Raw genomic sequence first — 21,876 nt, 5'->3', positions numbered from 1 at the left:
TTCTACAAAGCACTAGAACTGAGCTACATCCAATCAGATTTTTGAAAATTTTATGTGGTGTATATGTGTGTGTGAGAGAGTGAGAGAACAAGAGGGAGAGAGGAAGAGGGAGAGAGAGAGAAAGAAAGAGGGAGGGGGAGAGAGAGAGAGAAAGAGAGCGAGCAAGCACCAACTGGACACCTTTTGGGAATCTGTCCTCTCCCTCTACCATAGGTTATGAGGATCAAACTCAGGTCATCAGGCTTTTGTGGCAAGTACATCTACCAGCTGAGCCATCTCACTGGTCTTAAATCAAATTTTAATTATAATATCTATAAAATATATACAAGAGGAAACAAAATCATAGCCCTCAGTTTTCCAACTTAGTCTTTGCCAATATGTCTTTAAAACCAGTGAGCCCATATTACTGCTCAGCATCACCAAATCAACGTCACACATTTATCTCTAAAAATTTCAGCACTTGAGAGGCTGAGGGAAGGAATTCTAGGTCAGTTTGGAACATATCCCAAATGGAGAAAGAAGAGAAAGGAAAAAAAGCACAAATACAATTCTACCTAACAAAGCTCAAAATCACTAGTCTTTCTTCTAGAAAAGCAAGACTACATGAAGAAGTACTGTCCATTTTCACAGGCCCCCCAAGCGGCATTAGAGAAGCACAAACACAGCAGGTTCCCACATCCACAATACTTCACTGATGTAAGCATCTCTGCCAGGGTACCAGGAGCATCCTGTCTGTACCCCTTACAATGAGTTTCCTTTGGTTATCACTGAACAAATGACAACAAAGGAGGTTCCAAAGCACCTCGTGGAGGAACTGCAGTCATAGAGGGAGGGGAAAAAGCTACAAAAGCCACACAACGTTTCAGACACATGAACTAAGATAGCTCAATTGATAGAGCAGAACACAAAGGTAGGCAAAGAGCACATGTGCTTCCATACCAGCTGTGTTTGGTGAAAGGCCTAGAGCCAGTTATACTCTAGCTCTTTATGCCAAGACTCAAAAGATACAAAGTTGCTGGAAAGCAGCTATCTGGAGGAGACAGTTTTGTAAGAAGAACAGAATCCTGAGAAACTATCCCGCCTGGTACTGAACCTAGTGGAGCCTCTTCTGTTTATGAAAAGGCCAGGCTGGTTCCCAGCAACACTCATTAGGAAGTCAGACGCCACTGCACTCCGGTGTTTTGTTAATCAGAACATTAACTTATTTAATCTAAAGGTTACATGTTACAATTTTTAAGCCTGTTTCCTATCTGTTCTTCTGGGTAAGGGCTCTCATTGGCTTGACTGTCCTTTATCTCTTCCACCCCCCCAAATTAAATGTCAACCTTTGAGCTTCATGTCTTACACCTGACACACCATTCATGTCATTATTCTTACTCTCTTGGCTGCTTTTTCTTGCCTTTCAGCTTTAGAACCTGGGGACAGAAAGGACCCCAGCCAGAGACTCATGCATTCACCGAAAATAAGAAGGGGCTTGAGACCACATATGGAGAACAAAGTGACTCCGCTCTTGTCAAGACTGTAACACAGTTCCAGTTAAAGGGGAAAGGCCCCACAGACTCGTACGGAGCCGGGGAAGAAAGTAAGCGCCGTACCTTCTGGGCCTGGGCAGGTTCAGTGAGGACAAGGGTAAACAGGCCGAGGCAGATCTCCTCATGCTGGGGGGGTCCTTTGCATACCTGGGAGGTAAGAGAGAGGAAACAATTAGTTGTCACTCACATGTACAAGTGCAAGCACAGTTTCTCCTAGAATTCTCGGGACTCTTGGGTAACATGTAATGGGGGGAAATCAACTCTCAAATGATGATTTCCTTCTCTTAAGAGGCACCTATTTCAGGAGTTGAGGAAAGGGAAAAACTTACTGCTTTTCCTGACCACCTGAAGCTAGAGCCAGAAAATACAAGAGTGCTAAAGGTGAGAATGCATAGGAACTGTGAGATCCTGCAATGGAGATGTACCTTCACCAGTCATGACCACAGGCAACCACAGATCCTCTGAGACTTTAACACAGAAAAGCAAAACAAAACAAAACAAAAAACAAAACTGGGCCCCAGAATCCGGGAGTCAAAGCCGGTTGTCAAGCCAGTCCCAGGCGCTCATCTGCCTTTTCTTTTTCTCTCAACATGACAGATGCCACTGTGTCCTTCGCCAAGGACTTCTTGGCAGGTAGAGTGGCTTCGGCCATCTCCAAAAAACGGCAGTATCGCCCATTGATTGGGTCAAGGTGCAGCATGCCAGAAAGCAAATCACGGCAGATAAGCAATACAAGGGCATTATAGACTGCGTGGTTCATATCCCCAAGGAGCAGGGAGTCCTGTCCTTCTGGCGTGGTAATCTGGCCAATGTCATCAGATCCCCATCCAGGCTCTCAACTTTGCCTTCAAAGATAAATACAAGCAGATCTTTTTGGGTGATGTGGGCAAGAGGACCCAGTTTTGGAGCTACTTTGCAGGCATCAGGTGGTGCCACTGGGGCCACATCCTTATGCTTTGTGTACCCTCTTGATTTTACCCATACCTGCATAGCAGCTGATGTGGGCAAAACTGGAGCTGAAAGGGAATTCAAATGCCTTGGTGACTGCCTGTTTAAGATCTACAAATCTGGGGCTGGAGAGATGGCTCAGAGGTTAAGAGTACTCGCTGCTCTTCCAGAGGTCCTGAGTTCGATTCCCAGCAACCACATGGTGGCTCACAACCACCTGTAATGAGATCTGGTGCCCTCTACTGACCTGCAGGAATGTATGCAGACAGAACACTGTATACATAATAAATAAATAAAATCTTAAAAAAAAAAAAAAATCTACAAATCTGATGGGATTAGGGGTCTGTACCAAGGCTTTAATGTGTCAGTACAGGTCATTGTCATCTACCGAGCTGCCTACTTTGGTATCTATGACACTGCAAAGGGGATGCTTCCAGATCCCAAGAATACTGATATCTTCATCAGCTGTCTGTCACTGCTGTTGCTGGCCTGACTTCCTATCCCTTTGACACGGTTCGTCGTCGTATATTGACACAAAGGAACTGATATCATGTATACAGGCACAATTGACTGCTGGAGGACGATTGCTCGTGATGAAGGAAGCAAGGCTTTTTTCAAGGGTGCATGGTCCAACGTTCTCAGGGGCATGGGTGGTGCCTTTGTGCTTGTCTTGTATGATGAGATCAAGAAGTACACATAATTATGTTTTAGGTGTCTCCCCAAGAGCAGGCATGTTGTACAATACACCATATCTTGAACATTTTGGACAGATTCTCTGGGCTTCTCTATTTTATAAATGGCAACTATTTACCAGTTGAAAAGTGGGAAGCAATAATATTCATCTGACCAGTTTTCTCTTAAAGCCATTTCCATAATGACAATAATGATGGGACTCAATTATATTTTTTTTATTTCAGTCATTCCTGATAATAAAAATTGAAGAAATAGGGCTGGAGGGATGGCTCAGCCGACTGAACTCAGCTTGGTCTACAAGAGTTAGTTCCAGGACAGACTGCAAAGCCACAGAGAAACCCTGTCTGGAACCCCCCCCCAAAAAAAAAATCCCCTAATTTTTAACTATTACTTATTTTAAACTTTTTTTTCAGTTAACATAGAGAGTTAAAGGATTCACTATAGTATTTTCACGTATATTTCACTATTGAAATTTTTTATTACCACCTTATGTGTATATGGCATTGTATATGTGTGTAATACACATGTGTTGTATGCATATGTTCAAGGATGCCCAAGGTAGATGTTGGGTATCTTCCTCACTTAAACTCTACCTTTAGCTTTCAAATAGGGTTTCTCACTAAATTTGGAGCTCACAGATTTGGCTACGCTGGCCAGCCAATGAGTTGCAGGGATCCAAGTGTCCCCACCACATCTCACTCCTAGGCTAGGGTTACACTCATGCACTGCCACCCTTTTAAGAGGTTACCAAGGACCCAAGTTCAGGCCACCATGCTTGCTCACACGCACTTTACTGACTGAGCCATCAGCCCAACCACATTACGTAAGTTCGTTTTCATTACTTAATGAATTTCTGTGCTGTGTGTTGTGCACGCACAGTGTCACAGCATGCCTATGGAGGCCACAGGACAACTTGCAGAAGCTGCTTCTGCCTTCTTCTATGTGGGTCTCAGGGACTGAACTCAGGCAGTCAAGCTTGAAGGCAGACTTCTTTACCCAGTGAGCCACCTTGTCAATTGCTATTATATAAATCCCTTATGTGTGCTATTTAAAATTATTTTAACTGCACAGATTAACAGAGAGGTAAAAGATAAAATGTATGTAAGAATTATTTGCAAAGAAACGATAAAACACCAGGCATTGGTGGTGTACGCCTTTAATCCCAGCACTCGGGAGGCAGAGGCAGGCAGACCTCTGTGAGTTCGAGGCCAGCCTGATCTCCAAGTGAGTTCTAGGACAGCCTCCAAAGCCACACAGAGAAAGCCTGTCTCGAAAAACCAAAAAAAGAAAAAAAAAAAAAGAAAAAGAAACAATAAAGCAAGCATTTTTTAATTTAATAGCTTTAGTGTGTGTGTGCAGACACATGACTTTGCATGTGGAGGTTAGAGGACAACTAGCTAGATTAACTTCTCACCTTCCACCATATGGGTCCCAGGGAAAAAATTTTTGCCAGGTATGGTGGCACATGCCTTTTTTGTTTGTTTGTTTTATTTTTTGGAGACAGGTTTTCCTCTGTGTAGCTCTGGCTCACTCACAGATATCCTCCTGCCTCTGCCCCCCCCCACCCCCCCATGCTGGAATTAAAGAGTGTACCACCACTACCTGGCTTTTTTTTTTTTGGTTTTGGTTTTGGTTTTGGTTTGACACATGCCTTTAATCCTAGCACATGAGAAACAGACACAAGTAGATCTCTGTAAATTCAGCCAGCACAATCTATACATCAAGTCCCAGGTCGGTCAGGACTGAGACCAAGTCTAAAGAAATACAAGTTTATAAATTGTCAAAGAAAATCAGAGGACAACTCTTGGGAGTCAGTCCTCTCTTGCCGTACTATGGAAACCAGGAATGAGAACTCAAGGCTGTAGGGGCTGTATGCAAAGCCTCTGACCTACTGAGCCACCTGGCCAGCCAATAACTGAGCTTTAAAGCTGTTATATAAATCAGGTAAGATGGCACAAGGTTATGATCACAGCACTTGGCAGACTGAGACAGAAGGACCTTGAGTATTAGTATAGGATTCTATACTAATCTGGAGGGCTAGTATGCACCACATACTAAGATGTGGTCCCAGAAGAAAGATTCAAAGAAACAGACTCTAGCCTAGCAGGGGTAACACATGCCTTTAATCCTAGAACTTGGGAGGCAGAGGTAGGAGGATCTCTGTGAGTTCCAGGCCAGCCTGGTCTCCAGAGCAAGTTCCAGGATAGGCTCCAAAGCTACAGAGAAACCCTGTCTCGAAAAACAAAAACAAAGAAACAAACAAACCCAAACTCTAATAGTGAGAGAGTAAAAGTCAGAGCTTCCCCAATGAATGGATGGGAGGACATGGTACTTACATAGGCGTTGAGAGCATCGTTGGCTTCTCGCTCAGAGACACCCGTCGTCATCGACGTCACAATACTCATACACCTTTCCAACCTCTGGAGGGAGGGATGGGAACAAATGGGGAGCACATCATTAACACTGTCTATAAAGTACTTTTGGCCCCAAAACATTTTAAAACTTCAAGCTTAGTCATTCTTCTACTATGCTTAAAAAAGAAAGAAAAAGAAAAGACTGCAAGTAGAATGGCCACTAACAAATGTGGGACGAGCAGAAGCAATAGTAGCTGATTCTGGCCAACATCACCCATGTGTACTACAGCTACCAGGTAACACCTTTAGGAAAGGTAAAGTCATAAACTCACAATGCTGACTACCTTCATAGCAAAATGGCAAATGGAGGACAGCTTGAAGGATGTCACCAAAGCCACAGTAAGGCAAACTGACACCATTTGCCTCTAACACTAAGAAGGTCAGGTGTGGTGTCATCTATTGTTAGTCCCAGATAATTAGGAGGCTGGGATGGGAGAATTACTTTAACCCAAGAGTCAAGAGCAACCATGTAACACAGTATGGTCTGAGTCTGTCCAAAATTAAATGGACAAACATGAAAGCACACAACTGTTATCTGAGCACTCTAGAAGCTGAGACAGGGGGATTTTGAGTTCAAGGTCAGCCTGAGCTACATAGTAAAACTTTGTACAATTTTTCTTTAAATTTTAAATATAAAGTTAAAACTAAAAAAACTAAGAATCTCAACAGTCAAGCATAAGGTGTAGATTTTTCTTTCATTTTTTACATGAGCAAACTAACTTTATAAAAAGAATTTAAGATACAATCAAAGGTTGTGCATGCTTTAATTCCAGCACTCAGGAGGTAAAGGTAGGTAGATCTCTGTGAGTTCAAGACCAGCCTAGTCTACACAGTGAGTCCCAGGACAGTCAAGAGCTACATAATGGGATACTGTCTCAAAAGAAAAGAAGAAGAAAACAGATAGATATGAAGTACTGAGTGAATCAAAGACTTACTATTATGTTTTGCATGTTAAAATTAAGAAGGAAAAAGAGAGGAGAGAGAGAGAGAGGGCTCAGCAGTTAAGAGCACTTGTTGCTCTTGTAGAGGACCCAGACTGGACTTTCACCATGGACATGGTGACTCTCAACAGTGTCTAACTCCAGTTCCAGAAGATTCAATACAAGTAGTGCACAGACAGACATAAAGACAAAAACACCCATATAGGAGAATTGGCTGGGTGGTTAAAAGCATTGGCTGCTAGCCAGGCAGTGGTGGTACATGCCATAAATCCCAGCACTTGGGAGGCAGTGGCAGGTGGATCTCTGTGAGTTCAAGACCAGTCTGGTCTACAAAGCAAGTTCCAGGACAGCCAGAGCTTTTACAGATGAACCCTGTCTTGAAAATCAACCAACTAAACAAACAAAAAACAATCCTAACATATTTGAGACTTTTGGCTTGAGCCCTACTACTGCAAAAACAAAAACAAAAACACAAAACCATAATAATAATGATGACCCTGCTGGCAATGTTTTGAGGCAATGACGAGTAAGTACAGCGTGAAAGGTGTGAACAGAAAACACAAACGTGCTTCTCCTTTGACCATCATCCAGAGGTTACCTATGTCCACCTGATAGGAGCCCAAAGCCATGGGGCTCAAGAGCTGGCTCAGCAGTTTAGCAAACTGGCTGCTCTTGGTGAGGACGAAGGTTCAGTTCCCAGTATCTACACAGTGCAGACAGTCATGAAGGTAAAATACTCATACACATAAAGTAAAAATAAATCTTAAAGCCGGGCATTGGTGGTGCACGCCTTTAATCGCAGCACTCGGGAGGCAGAGGCAGGCAGACCTCTGTGAGTTCGAGGCCAGCCTGGTCTCCAGAGAGAGTGCCAGGATAGACTCCAAAGCTACACAGAGAAACCCTGTCTCGAAAAACAAAAAATAAATAAATAAATAAATCTTAAGTTCCAGGAGAACCTGTTCTACAAAGTGAGACCCTGACACAAAAACAAAACAATAATAATCAATATTTGTTGTTGTTGATTTTGTTTTTTTGAGACAAGTTTTCTGTGTAGTCGTGGCTATCCCAGAACTCACTATGTAGACAAGGCTGGCCTTGAACTCATAGATCCACTTGTCTCTGCCTCCTGAGTGCTAGGATTAACAGTGTTCACCACCATGAGCAACCACAAATAAATCTTTAAAAAAAAAGTTTAAGGTAGCAGAGGGTAGATTTGTGTTGTGAGAGTCGTCTCTGATGGGTCCAAAACCATAACCCAAAACAACCCTAAAGCTGCTTGGCTGTGACATTTACAACTTTACTTCCAACAGCAGGCCTAGCTTCAAATTAGGGCAGATCAGCAGGTTGAGCCTTAATAGCAAGTGCACACTTGTGAAAAGGAACTGTGCGATCACATGAAAGCTGAGCTGAGACTCTCATGACCTGTGAGCTCTGGGAGCTATTATCACCTAGTTTAGCTCCTGTATAAAAAAAGTGTGGGAAGGAAAGCTTGAGGCTGGGTTTTCTCTCTTTTAAAACCTTGTCCCTTTCTACTAAAGACAGTCACTAGATATAGGACTGGAGAGTGACCTATCCCAATGATTAGATATTGCTGGCACCCTGTATCCAGCCTAGGTTAACTGGCAGCTTCAGAGTGAAGAGAAAAGGTAAGCAAGCAGCAGCATCCAAAAACTCTACACACTGCTCACATCAAAGAAAGAAGCATCTTTGCTGAACCACCAGAGGGTAGCAGTCAGGCAACAGAGGTCCCCTGGAAGCAAGCGTGGCCAGAACTGGTCCTCACTGGCCAGGCCAAGGCTCATCCTGGCTGTGAGTTATTTAGCCTCTGCAAACCCTTGTTTTATCTGGGGGGTAGGGGGGACACAACAAAAACAAAAAGATCCAAAGATAACCCCTATATCACAAGGCTGCACCATGCAGTCTCAGCTAATTACAATCTGCACAACTGTGAAGCGCACTCAGCACCCTTGAAGACCTAGCTCTCCTGCCACTTCTTCATTTAAAAGTTAAGTTACACTCACTTACTTGTATTTGGGGTGTGTGTGGGCACGGTACGTGGGCTCATGGGAGTCAGGAGTCTTCCACCATTAGGTGGTCATGGATGGCAGCAAGTAACTTTATTCCATATCAGCCATCTTGCTGGCCTTCCTGGCATGTCCCTAAAGGTTCCTGAAAACTAAATCCCCTGCCACAGGACTTGGATAAGTTCCCAACTAATGACAGACCTCTTCTCTTACTTTTGCCTTTAAGAGAGCATAGGAAAAACTGGGTTGCACGCTTTTATCCCAGCACGGGGGAGGCAGAAGCAGGTAGATCATAGAATCTGAGGCCAGTCTGGTCTACAGAGTTAGTTCCAGGACAGTCAGGGTTAAAAGAGAAATGCTATCTTACACACACACACACACACACACACACACACACAGAGAGAGAGAGAGAGAGAGAGAGAGAGAGAGAGAGAGAGAGAGAGAGAACAGAGGAAAGGGAAGGGAGGAGAGAGGGTAGGCCAATCTCGCTCCAAGGCTCTACGTGCTAAGTATTTTGGTGTAGTTTAACATTCATGAGGCTCCTCCCCAATGTTCTAAACTCTGATCAGAGGCCTGAGTCAATGTTATGGGACACTGCCCAGTCAAGAAGTGTGGCCTCCTGAAACAGGGAGGCCCTACGAAGGATGTACGAAATAGAGTTCAGAATTTAAATGAGTGAACAAACACAATGAAAAAAGAAACGTGAGGATATTCCTTTTTTTTTTTTTTTTTCAGGGGAGAGCTTGAATGCACTCCCCCCCACTATCACAAATTATGCAGTCGAGTTTCCAGCATTTGGGGAAATTGCAGGGTCAGCACATCCAGAGTGCAATGGGTGGGCCTCGCCCTGGGAAAACCACCTACTTGATCATGGTATCTCCCCTGCCAGGTAAGTTCAGACAACAGTACAAAAGAAACACCTTTTCCTGCATAGAAAAAGTACTTATCTAAACCTGCTCCTGGTGGTGCACACCTATAACCTCAGGATTTGGGAAGTGGAGGCAGAAAGATGAGGAGTTCAAAGCCAGCTTATCTAAAACGAATCAAAGACAAACAAAAAAAATAATCATGAATCATTCAGAGTGACAAAAGAACCGCTTTCCTCAGCTGGGTGTTGGCACAAACGCCTTTAATCCCAGCACTCAGGAAGCAGAGGCAGGGGGATCTCTAGAGTTTGAGGCCAGCCTAATTCACAAGAGCTAGTTCCAGGACAGCCAGGGCTACACAGAGAAACCGTCTCAAAAAGACCAAAACAACAAAGGCCCACTCTCCTCAAAGTCCACAGGAAAGCAGATGTGTAATTGGGTAACAGTACCCTTTCCCCGAAGTATCTGAAGGTCCTCAGGAAAGATGAAATCATACACACAGCTGCCAGCAATTGCTGGCAGGATGGCTCTGTTCAGAATAAGCTCTCTAAGACAGCACCTCAGAGAGCTGAGTAAATATTTATCATCTCCAGGGGCTCTGGAACTCATTTTTCTAGTACTGAAACTCCCTGACAACAGCAGTGGATGGCACAGGGGTGGGGGGTGGGGTTAGGAGGAAGCCTTCCAGCTTCTCAGTAAATACCTGAAGGGGAAGACAGAAGTAAGAGATGCAAATCAGAAGAACCCTCTAAGCGCCCATTTCCCTCTCCCTGTGAATATACATCCTTACAGGAGGAGGGCAGCCTTGAAACACTCATTCTACTGTCTTCAGAAAAGGGAAAAGTGACCCAACCTGCACAATTTTTAAGAACCCACATCATTAAGAAGTGACTGGCCATGTTGGGTTCTAAGCATAGCCAGCCTTGCCTATTGATGTATCAGAAAGAAGATGGACTCTGGTAAATGCCCTGCAGATCCCAAGGAGCGACCTATATTCTACAATCACGAATATGTGAAATGACGATTTAAGGGGAAAAAAATTAAAAATGACTCAAAGGTCATCCCTTGGAGATTTCTCACAGGCTGAGTTATCTCTTAGAGTAAATATGGTGGGGACATACGTCTATCTTGCCAAACATAATTCTGAGATCTATCTTGAAGATATTCTGATTTCTTTGGGCCACAGCTCCTGCTTTTGGCCTGACTTCAAAGTGACTGGCCCTTCCCTGGCAAAGGAATAGCCAGGACTGTGGAGCCTCACGAGACTAGGAACTACATGTTCTAAACTTCTGCAATCTCTGGCACTATTTTTATCTCATTCCCTCCCCAAATTAGGATGGGGACGGGCAATAATACTTCAGTCTTCAAAGGGAGGAATGGGGCCAAAGAGAAGAAAGGATACAACAAACACTCCCCAGGGTAGAAGAGTCATAGGCCCTGCCCAAGATGATCCTGAGGAGTGCACCCTGCTCCAAGCCTGTAAGGAGGCTTTGCTAATCATATTCAACTGTGTCCACATCTTCACTACCCTCATCATTTTTTTTCAGGACTTCTTGTGACGTGATACTGTGTCCTTAGATGATAACCTTCTGGGTGGCACACCTCATGTCCTTCTATTTTCCTATCAGACTCTACACACTTTAAGCACAGAGTCAAAGAGCAGACTTATTTGCTGGGCCACTGGTGGGCCGATGATGGAAAATTACCAAGTCAGAATGAGCAGAGGTCAGTTGGTCAACAATAGGTGTTGATAACTTCTGTGAGCAAAGATCTGTGGGGAAGCCCAGAAGAAGAGGCCAGCAGGCCTGGCCCTCAGACTCAATGGCCTAGCAGGGATAACAGAGCCACACCCATGGGGGAAAGGCTAGTGTAGCAAAACTTGCTGGAAAATTTAGATGCAAAGGACAAATTTAGAGGCAAAGCAAAATGTGGAGTTTGAGACACACTGGAAGCATCCACACCATGAAAGAGATCAGAAAGGAACAAACAAACCCTCCCTTTTCTCCATAGGAAGCTGAAAGTTCACTCTTAGAGTCTAAGAAGACAAGAACATAAAGGCTTCTTCTCTCCTCATGATCACTTACTCTTCAGTCATATCACTTACTGTCCAGAAAAGGTTGCTGTACAAGAGTCCTGTAGGAATCAGGGTGGGATCAACAAACTGTCATCCAACCTTGAAACCCTTCCCCTTGCATCTGCTCTGGTGGATGGATCATCGGTGGTCAGTCACCTGCTGACTTTCTACCCTCCTAAAGCTCCAGTGCAGGGACGCCATGCTCAATATTTGACAATCAAAATGGTCACAGTAGATTCCAGACCCAGCCAGGCATCGGTGGCGCACACCTTTGATCCCAGCACTGGAGAGGCTGAGGCAGCAGATTTCTGTGAGTTCAAGGCCAGCCTGGTCTACAGATTGAGTTTCTTTCTTGAAAAACCAAAAGGAAGGAAGGAAGGAAGGAAGGAAGGAAGGAAGGAAGGAAGGACCAGGAATACATATTCAGACATTTTCTGAAAAAATAAACAGGGCTGGGGAGAGACTCAGCAAGCATGGCAAACAAATGGAGGGAGAGAACCAACTTCACAAAGATGTGCCCTGACCTCTACACACACATTTCAGTATGCACACTCCCAACACGTATCACACACACACTTTTTAAATGAAACAGAAAAATACAAAACTTGAAAAGCCCAAAATGTAGCAGAGGATGGTGATTAGTAGGGCATGGTGACACAGGCTGGCCTTGAACCTACTATCTATCATCTAGCCTCAGCCTCTTTGGAGTGCCGGAATTACAAACCTGTGCAACCATGCCTGGCTTAGAAATAATGTTTACATTCCTAATCATGCCTCATGCCCATCTTAGTTGACTTAAAAAAAAAAAAAAAAAAAGCAGAAATAGCAAACTTTCTCTAAATGCACAAAGAAATATACAGTGAAAGCATAACTCACTTCCGGCAGACATCTGCTGGTAGATAAACCACAGAGTTCCTATAAGGGCACTTTGATTCAAGTTCACCTCCTTTTTTGAGATAGGGTCTGTCTATGGTAGTTCTGGCTATCCTAAAGTTTGCTGTGTAGACCAGGCTGAACTGGAACTCGCAGAGATCCTCCTGTCTTTGCCTCCAGTGCCCGGCCACGAAGTTCACTTTTTGTTCCATCATCTTGTGACCTAACATATTTTCTCTTTTTTCTGTCTTTTTGTTTCTGGAGGCAAGGTCTCGTTAATGACGACCCAGCTAGCCTAGAACTCACCCCCCCCCCCCCCGCCCCACATACACACACACTCTCTCTCTTCCTCACTCAGCATAATCCAAATGCTAGGATTACAGGCATGAACCACCACACCTAGCAATCTAACATTTTTTCAACTCTGAGCTTAACCTGCCCACTCTAGCATCTGATAAAGGAATACACTGCAGTGTCAGGGAAACAGCCTGTGGAGAGGGCCTTTTCATTTCCCCCTCCTATTCCTGGAGAAACACCGAATTGAATGCATTAGGCTTCACACACAGCTCAGCAATCATGCGTCAGTTCTGCCACACAGGCTAAGTAAGTCTTCCTGTGTGTAAGCAGTGGAAGGGGCTACACTGATCTTCTCTAGTTAGTCAAGGACAGGGTGAGAACAGGTAAGGTACAGGGAGGGGGCCATGACTTCTCACTCATGTTCTTGCTCTCTTTTTGGTGTGTACTAGATGGTTCTGAAGAAAGCAGTCCCCTATATCCTGGCTCACCCCACTGCTATGGCTGAATGTACCAAACTAGATACTACTTACTTGTAAGTCTTCACTCACTCTAAATGCCCGGTTAAAATCACTGACAACTGTCTGTATCCACACACAGTCAATGATACCATCTAAGAAGAGGGACCAAGTCTGTAGGAAGTTGCCAATCCTCAGACACCTGCCTGTAAACACATATATACTTTTCAACTTAACACACTCAAATAGGGTGGGTATTTTAGATAGTTATTGGTGTGTATGTGGGAAGGAATAAAAATAACTTGGGTAAACATGGATGCTACATCCCTTCTGTAACCAACGCCCCTCACACCCATTTTCATAATAGCGGCAGCTGTTACTAGGGCAACCTGACCAGGAAATTGACCCACACTTCTTCCTCCAGGAGCAGGAAGCCAGAGCAATGTTTCTGCCTTGGAAAAAACTTGAAGGCCTCTTCTCCCCACCCCCACCCCGTATCCGCTCCAGCATCCCTCCTCAACCCAATTCCTTAACTCCCTTCCCCACCCCCCACACCTACCTCCTCTAACTCATCCTTGGCATCCAAACTGGTTGAAAGTAGCAGCCTCCCCCCTCCTGGGGCTCCTGCTCCCGCTCCTCCTCCTCCACCTCCCGCTGCTCCTGATGCAGCAGCTGCTACGGTCCCCTTTCCCTTCTGTAACTCCATGGCTGCAGCCAGGAGACCGGAAGAGGTCAAGGGAGTGGATGGGTGTTAAGTCCTAGAAATGGAGAACTCAGGCTTGCCAAGGACGAGGAGCAAGAGGAACAAGTGGGAAGGAGGCCACAGGCCCGGCTTTCCGCACTCTTGCCTCCTCTCCAGCGGAGTGGGAAGGCGCGGGTTCTCTAGAGGCTCCCTCTGGAGTGGCCGTGCTGGGGCAAAGCCTTAGCGCACAAGTACGGCGGACTAAGGGTCTGTGCCCTGCAGGGAGGTGAGCAAGGCTGCCACCCTTGCAGAAGTGGAGAGGGAACCCTCTGGCTTCTGATCCTGAAAGGAGGGGAAACCCTAAGTTTGCCTCTCGACGTGTGGGAAGGAGTCCTGGCCCTGAAGTGGGGGGTGGGAAACCTTCCTGGCGGGGTTGGGAAACGCGGTTCCTTGGAATCCGGCCCCTAGCGGGTGAGGATGCGGCAGGAGCGCTATGGGAGGACCAGCTTCTCCCCACACCACACAGAGGCGGCCATGGTGGAAGGGCGGGGGAGGCTGAGAGCGCCCGAGCGGGCCGAGTCGTCGCCGGCGCCGGAAGTGAGCAGTCGCGGTCCCGGGCGTCCGCCAATAGCGGCTTCCGCGGTGGCGCCAGGTCTCTAAGGAGTAAGCCGCCGCCGACGGACTGGCCTTTTCCCGGGCTGCCAATTGTAGGGAGAAGAATTGAGCCTGGTCTGATGGGCAACAAGTGTGCCCTATCGCATCCTTCCTCTGCATCAGGAGGCGGGACGGGAGGTACTGAGTAGGAGCGAGTGTGGGCGATCCGGAAAAAGCTGGGCTGCGCCTGCGCGCACCAGCGCGCATGCGCGACGCTTCCCTCCCGCCCCGCTCCCTACAGGTGCTCGGAACGTTGTCCTTGGGTAGGCTCGGAGGCTGGACACCTACCCCCTAAAACGCTGTGCGGGGGGGAGGAGCGGCGGAGCCTCAACCCTTAACAGTCCCACAGCAAACGCCCTCAGGGGCGGAAGCTACTTCCTGAACTGCGAGCGCTACGCGCAGCCTAGCGTGTGAGCTCTTAGTGTGCGTTTAGCAGTAAGACTTGGGAAACAACAAAAAAAGTGGGTTGATCCACTATTGCAAACCAAATAATTGGAATCGTGCCTGAGCTAGTTATAACAACAATTTACTAAATGATGGCACCTCTTCGTCCTTCGAGGCCCAGGGACTGACTAATGTCACTGAAGTCTATTGTTTTTACACACACAATTCATTGAGAATGTTACGGTTTGTTGTGTGTGATCCTAGCAGAGCCTGATTGTATGTGAGCTCATTTCTTCCTTACTTTATTGTGCGTCTCAGTAGAACCTTTTTCATGTTTAGGAATATGAACCTATTGCTGTATACAGCTCCAAGCCGGGCGTGGTGTATAAACCTGCAATCCCAACACTTGGGAGGCTGAGCCGTCCAATTCATGCTTCCCTCCCCTCCCCCATCCTTAGGTCCAGATCTAGTCTCCTGTACTGGCTGGTCTCCGAATACGCTTCTGGCATTTACTCTTAGCCCTGCCTATGCTTTGGATTCCTTCTGGGTGTAAGGGGTTGTTTTAGCCTCTGAAATGCAAACAAGTCATAACAATAGAGTTATGTACCTGGGACAATGTATTAGATGAAAAGCTTTGTTTTAAGCTCCCATTTGTTTAAAGTGTTCTGGGTTTGTTTTTCCGCGCCGAGGATTGAACCTAGGAATTCAAACTAGGCAAATGATCTGCAGTGAGCTTCCCCACCCCTTTTTAACTTTTAAAAATTCATTTATTGAGCTGGGAAATGGTGGCTCACGCCTATTCTTTTTTTTTTTTTTTTTTTCTCGAGAAAGGGTTTCTCTGTGGCTTTGGAGGCTGTCCTGGAACTAGCTCTTGTAGACAAGGCTGGTCTCGAACTCACAGAGATCCACCTACCTCTTGCCTCCCGAGTGCTGGGATTAAAGGCGTGAGTCCCAGCACTCCGGAAGCAGAGGCAGGCGGATCTGTGAGTTCGCAGCTGGCCTGGTCTACAGAGCAAGTTCCAGGCCAGGCTCCAAAGCAATACAGTGAAACCCTGTCTCGAAAAAACAAAAAACAACAAAAAAACCCCTTTTCATTTATTGGTTTTCTGAGACATTTGCTCTTCAAAGTGTAGGTAAGAATGACCTTGAGGGCTGGAGAGATGGCTCATAGGTTAAGAGCACCCGCTGTTCTTCCAGAAGTCCTGAGTTCAATTCCCAGCGACCACATGGTGGCTCACAACCATACATTATGAGATCTGGTGCCCTCTTCTGGTGCTCTGTGCAGATATACATGGAAGCAGAATGTTGAATACATAATAAATAAATAAAATTTTTAAAAAAAAGAATGACTTGAATTCCTGATCCTCATGCATCTGCCTCCCAAGAACTAGGACCGCAGGTGTACACCACAACCTACTGCCTTGTAACTTCCTTAAATAAACTCTGTATAGAAGTTAGTGGTGTAGCTGGAGTTGGGGGTGGGGTGCTTGCCTTCCATCTGCAAAGCTGCATTCAATCCTCAGCACCCTCAAGTGAATAATAAGCACCATGGACAGTTTTTTTGTTGTTGTTTTTTGTTTTTCGCGACAGGGTTTCTCTGTATTGCTAAGGAGCCTGTCCTGGAACTCGCTGTAGACGAGGCTGGCCTGGAACTCAACAGAGATCTGCCTGCCTCTGCCTCCCGAGTGCTGGGATTAAAGGCGTGCTCCATCACTGTCCAGGCTTTAAGATGTGTATTTTAAAAATGAGAGAGATAAAAAACAAAAAACCTCCTGCCTGACTTTAAAAGATTTTTTGTTTGTTTGTTCTTTTTAATCTAGTTATTATTTTTTGTTTTTTTGAGACAGGGTTTCTCAGTTCTGACTGTCCTGGAACTCTGTAGACCAGAATTCACTGAGATCTGCCTGCCTCTGCCTCCCAGTACTGGCATTAAAGGTGTGTGCCACCACTACCTGGTCTTTTTTTTTTTTTTTAATGTGCATTTGTCATTTTGTTTGTATGTATGTGAAGGTGCCAGCTAACCTGGAACTGGAATTACAGACAGTTGTGAGCTGCCATGTGGATGCTGGAAATGGAACCCCGGTGTGCTGGAAGAGGAGCCATTGCTCTCAACCACTAAGCCATCTTTCCAGCCCTTAAAAAGGTTTTTATAGGACTTCCCCTTCTCTGTGCTTGGGTAAGGAAATAAACTACAATTCTTATATGCATATTAATTAAAACAACTGACATTGTCAAAGGCTTGCTGTGTGCAGAAACATTGTATGTTTTAATTGATTTACACCTGAGTAAGTACCATCTTCTTTACAGATGATGAACTGAGAAAAGCAAGCTCAGTGCACCTCATTCCTGTTATCCTAGGATTTAAAAGCAGGATTGCTGAAAATTCAAGGCCAGACTATAGATTACATTGTGAGTTCTAGAACAGACCAAGCTAGGAAAAGAGAGCTTTAGCAGGGCCCCAGACCTTAACACAACTGACTCCATGATGGAAGTGCCATTCAGGCTATAAATTCAGCACATAGACAGCACCACCAGCCAAAATGACAACAAAGACCTAACCCATCAAAGTCCATCTAGTTCTGGGAAAGTCCCTAAATTCACTAGCCTTGGTTTTTGGTTTCTGTTGTTTGCCTCTGGCTAATTGTTCTTGTTAACTAAAAAGTATGCCAGCTCAGGGCCAACCTGGCCTACAGAGAAAGTACCAGGACAAGTTACAGAGAAACCCCGTTTAAAAAAAAAAAAAAATCCATGTCAGAGCATTATTTTCTGGTAAATACCCCACAACAAGACCCTGTCTCATAAAAAATAAAAATTAAAGGTTGGGGGGGTGGGGATATGCTGGAGAGGTGGCTCAGTGGAAAAAACTGCTTGTACTGAAAACATGAAAAGAGAACTTTGGGTCTCCAGAAGCCATGTAAAAACCAGGTAGAGGAGTACTGGCCATCTATAATCCTAATACACAGGAGGCAGAGGCAGGTAGAGCTCTGTGAGTTCAAAGCCAACAAGTTCCAGGACAGCCAGGACTGCACAGAGAAACTCTGTTCAGAAAAAAAAAAAAAAAAAAAAAAAAAAAAAAAAAGCCAAGCCGGGTGTTGGTTTCTCACGCCTTTAATCCCAGCACTCAGGAGGCAGAGGCAGGCGGATATCTGTGAGTTCGAGGCCACCTGGTCTCCAGAGCGAGTTCCAGGACAGCCTCCAAAGCAATACAGAGAAACTCTGTCTCGAAAAAAAAAAAAAAAAAAAAAAAAACAAAGCCAACCGGTGGTGACATACACCTTTAATCCCAGCACTCAGGAGGCAGAGGCAGGAGGATCTCTGTGTTCGAGACCAGCCTGGTCTACAAGAGCTAGTTCCAGGACAGCCTCCAAAGACACAGAGAAACCCTGTCTCGAACACCCCCCAAAACACCAAAAAAAAAAAAAAAAAAAGCCAAAGAAACAAATGAAATGGTTATTAGGATCATATATATATATATATATGGTGTCTCTGTGTGTCTCTCTCTGTGTGTGTGTGTGTGTGTGTGTGTGTGTGTGTGTGTGTATGTGAGTGCCTGAGCATGTGTTTGTTCATATGTGTGGAAGTTGGTCTTTGGTGTTATTCTTAGGGACAGCCCTGTGTTTTTATCATTGCTGTTCTTTGTTTTGTTTTTTGGTCTTGGGTTTCTGTTTTGTTGGGACCCAGTGCTTGCTGATGAGGCTAGGATGGCTGACCAGCAGGCCCCAGGGGTTTGTCTACCTCCACCTCCCTGGCACTGGCATTGCAAGCTTGTTGCCATGCCTGGGTTTAACACCGCGGCCAGCAGTCAACTGAGCTCTCCCTCCCACCATTTGTTTATTTATTGATTGATTTTTTTTGTTTTAGATAGAGACTCACTATGTAGCCCTGACTGGCCTTGAATACATGGCAATCCTCCTGCCTTAGCCTCCCAAGTGCTTGGATTATGACATGAACTACCATGCCCTGCTAGCTCTGGTGCTTTTAATGAAAATAAATGTGTGCCCTGCCCCTGCTAATTTGTTTGTTGCTAATTTACCTCATAGAATAAAATTATTGAAATGCCAGAGCAGAAAGAGAAAAATTGAAACTTCCTTACAAGCACAGTTGCACAATGTTAGGCCTGACATTTGTCCTTTCTTTCATCCCAGAGTCAATGAATTATGAATGACCTCTTGACCTTTTTCAAAAAACAATTTTCTCTTATTTTATTTTTATTTATTTATTTATTTATTTTTTATTTATTTATTTTTTTGTGTGTGTGTATGCCTGAGAAGACCAGACTTCTGATCCCCCTGGAGCTGGAGTTATAGGCAGTGTGAGTGGTAAGGTGCTGGGAACTGAACTCAGCCTCTCTGTGAGAGAGAGAGCCAGACTTCCATCCAGCTCCCCCTCACCCTTTTTATTTTATTTTTTTTATAGTTGGCAAAAATTCTGAACCCCTCACCCTTTTTAGATGGTCTTACTTTGCAGCCAAGGTAGGTCTTGAAATCCCAATCTTCCACTGGGCAGTGGTGGTGCTCACCTTTAATACCAGCACTCAGGAGGCAGAGGCAAGAGGATTTCTGGGAGTTTGAGGCCAGCCTGGTCTACACAGTGAGTTCCAGGAAAGGCTTCAAAGCTATAGAGAGAAACCCTGTCTTGAAAAAAAAAAAATCCCAACCTTCCTATAAGATTTATTTTTATTTTATGTGTATTAGTGTTTTGCCTGCATGTATGTCTGTATATCATATTAGTGCTATCTTTCCAGCCATATTTTGGTTTCTTTGCAGTACTGGATATTGAACCTAGGACCTCATGCATACTAGGCAAGTACTCTTATCATTAAGACAACTTGAGCCTTTTTCTAGTAAAAAGGTATGTTATTTTGAGATAAGGTCTCCCTAAATTGCTCAGGCAAGGCTTGAACTTGTAATCCTCCTGCTCAGCTTCCTAAGTAGTATAACAGGCCTGTGCTACTAAGCTAAGTTTCCTTTTACACTTTTCCAAACATATATAAACAGGTATCTTCTTTTTTTTTTTTTTTTTTTTTTTTTTTTTTTTTTTTTTTTTGGTTTTTCGAGACAGGGTTTCTCTGTGGCTTTGGAGGCTGTCCTGGAACTAGCTCTTGTAGACCAGGCTGGTCTCGAACTCACAGAGATCTGCCTGCCTCTGCCTCCCGAGTGCTGGGATTAAAGGCGTGTGCCACCACCACCCGGCTATAAACAGGTATCTTCATACCCACATCCCCTACCAAAGATGGTGTGTGTCATTATAAATATAGTATTTTCATTTTCTTTTTGAGAACAGGTTTGCTCTGTGGCCTGTGCTAGCCTTCAGGATCTCTTTCTTTCAGCCTCCTAAATGCAGGGATTATAGGCTTATTCCACCATACATAGGGGTTTCCATTTTATTTATTATTTCCTGTATTTTGTCCCTCTATGATTTGGTGTTTGTAGGCCTGCCTGGGCTATGGAATTAGTTTAAGTTACTTCAAGGCCCAGTTAGGCAAATTAATGAGGCTCTGTCTCAAAATAAAAGTAAAATAATGACCAGGGATAGGGCTCAGTTGTATAGTGATTGTCTACCCTGTGTGAAATCCTAAAGCAGTCTGCTACAGATAAGTTCATGTCATTTAACTCTGCTGTGATCGGAATCATTGGATTGTCTTTTTTTCCCTTCTTAGAATTTGATATAACAAAACACTTGTCAGAATATTCAACTAGCAAAGCAGGAATTACATTATAAATTTATTGTGGGCTGGGGTGGCCCTAAACTCAATACCCAGTGCTCTGTCACTCCAACCAGATTAGAGGCGGGTGCCACCACATCTGGTTTAAGACTTATATAAACGGAAAGATTCTTTCCAGAGAAACTTTCAAGGATTGCAGTATCTCCTTAATTCAGGAAGATTCCGGTTACAGCTGTTTAAAAACAGTATGATCTGGGGTGGGGATGTGGCTCAGTTGGTAGCGTTCACAGAGTCATCCCCAACACTGCAAAAACAAACAAAACAGGGCCTGGTGGTACTCACATGGTAAATTGCAACCACAAGGCAGAGGTGGGAGGGCCCAAATTCCTAGGTCATCCTCAGCTACAAAGTTGCAAACCAGTTTAGGCTTGAGTCCTCTGTCACAAACCGTGATCCTATTACTCCAAACTCCTGGGATTTTCCATTATAATCTAGAATGTCACACCTATTTTTTTAAAATTCATTTAACCTTTATTTTGTGTGCATTGGGGTGAAGGTATCAGATCCTCTAGAACTAGAGTTACAGACAGTTGTGAGCTGCCACATGGGTGCTGGGAATTGAACCTGGGTCCTCTGAAAGAACAGTCAGTGCTCTTAACCACTGAGCCTTCTCTCCAGCCCCTGTCACACCTATTTTGTTGGGTTTTCTTAGACCATGAACTTCTGATCTACCAACCCCAAGCACCAGAATTAGAGTGTTCCACCACACCTAGTTTTCGTAGGCATTTTAAAAAGGATTTGAGATCCCATCGTATTATTAGGGTACACAAACTCTGATTTTTCCCTTAATTCTAGATTTTTAGATCATCCTCTTCCTCTCACTGTAAGTCACAACCATGATTATGTGCCTCTCTTTTTATTTTTTTTTCTAGCTTTCCTTCCTTTTCCCCCCTCCTCTTCCTCTCCTCCTCTCCTTCCTCTTCCTTGTGTCCCAGGTTGGCTTTGAACTCCATGCTTTGACAAAGATGAATGACAATAAACTTCAGTCTTCCTGCCTCCAGCTCCCAAGTGCTAGGGCCATTGGTCTGTGCCATCAGATCCAGCTAACATTTTGTTTTGTTTTGTTTTTTGAGACAGGGTTTCTCTGTGTTGCTGCCACTGCCCAGCCCAGCTAACATTTTTATTTATCGTTTAGCGTGTGTGTGGGAATGTGTGGGCACTGGTGATATGGCATATGTATAGAGATCAGAAGACAACGTTTTTTTGTTTTATGGTTTTGTTTTTTATTTGAGACAGGGTTTCTCTTTGTAGCCTGACTGTCCTGGAACTCACTCGGTAGACTATGCTGGATTTAAACTCAGAGATCTGCCTACC

The 21,876-nt window shown here is 44.7% G+C and overlaps 1 protein-coding gene and 1 non-coding gene across 3 annotated transcripts in view; both read right to left on the bottom strand.

Moving 5' to 3' along the window:
• Positions 1-13,852, bottom strand: part of Ints3 (integrator complex subunit 3) — a 43,869-nt gene extending 30,017 nt beyond the window's left edge. The window contains exons 1-3 of one of the 2 annotated variants that reach the window (XM_027393347.2): positions 13,677-13,852; positions 5,510-5,593; positions 1,596-1,679 (exon numbers count right to left, since the gene is read on the bottom strand). In XM_027393347.2, the coding sequence (XP_027249148.1) occupies positions 1,596-1,679; positions 5,510-5,593; positions 13,677-13,823 (315 nt within the window). In that variant the 5' untranslated portion in view covers positions 13,824-13,852. The remainder of the gene's footprint in view (positions 1-1,595; positions 1,680-5,509; positions 5,594-13,676) is intronic. The other variant, XM_027393348.1, reaches the window with a different exon arrangement.
• LOC113833130 lies at positions 9,285-9,449 on the bottom strand. Its single transcript, XR_003480684.1, has one exon. It is a non-coding gene; the product is annotated as a U1 spliceosomal RNA (small nuclear RNA).
• Positions 13,853-21,876: the final 8,024 nt, after the last annotated feature.

Source organism: Cricetulus griseus, assembly GCF_003668045.3.
Source record: "Cricetulus griseus strain 17A/GY chromosome 1 unlocalized genomic scaffold, alternate assembly CriGri-PICRH-1.0 chr1_0, whole genome shotgun sequence".
Taxonomy (NCBI): domain Eukaryota; kingdom Metazoa; phylum Chordata; class Mammalia; order Rodentia; family Cricetidae; genus Cricetulus; species Cricetulus griseus.
This window is presented reverse-complemented; position numbering and strand designations above follow the sequence as displayed.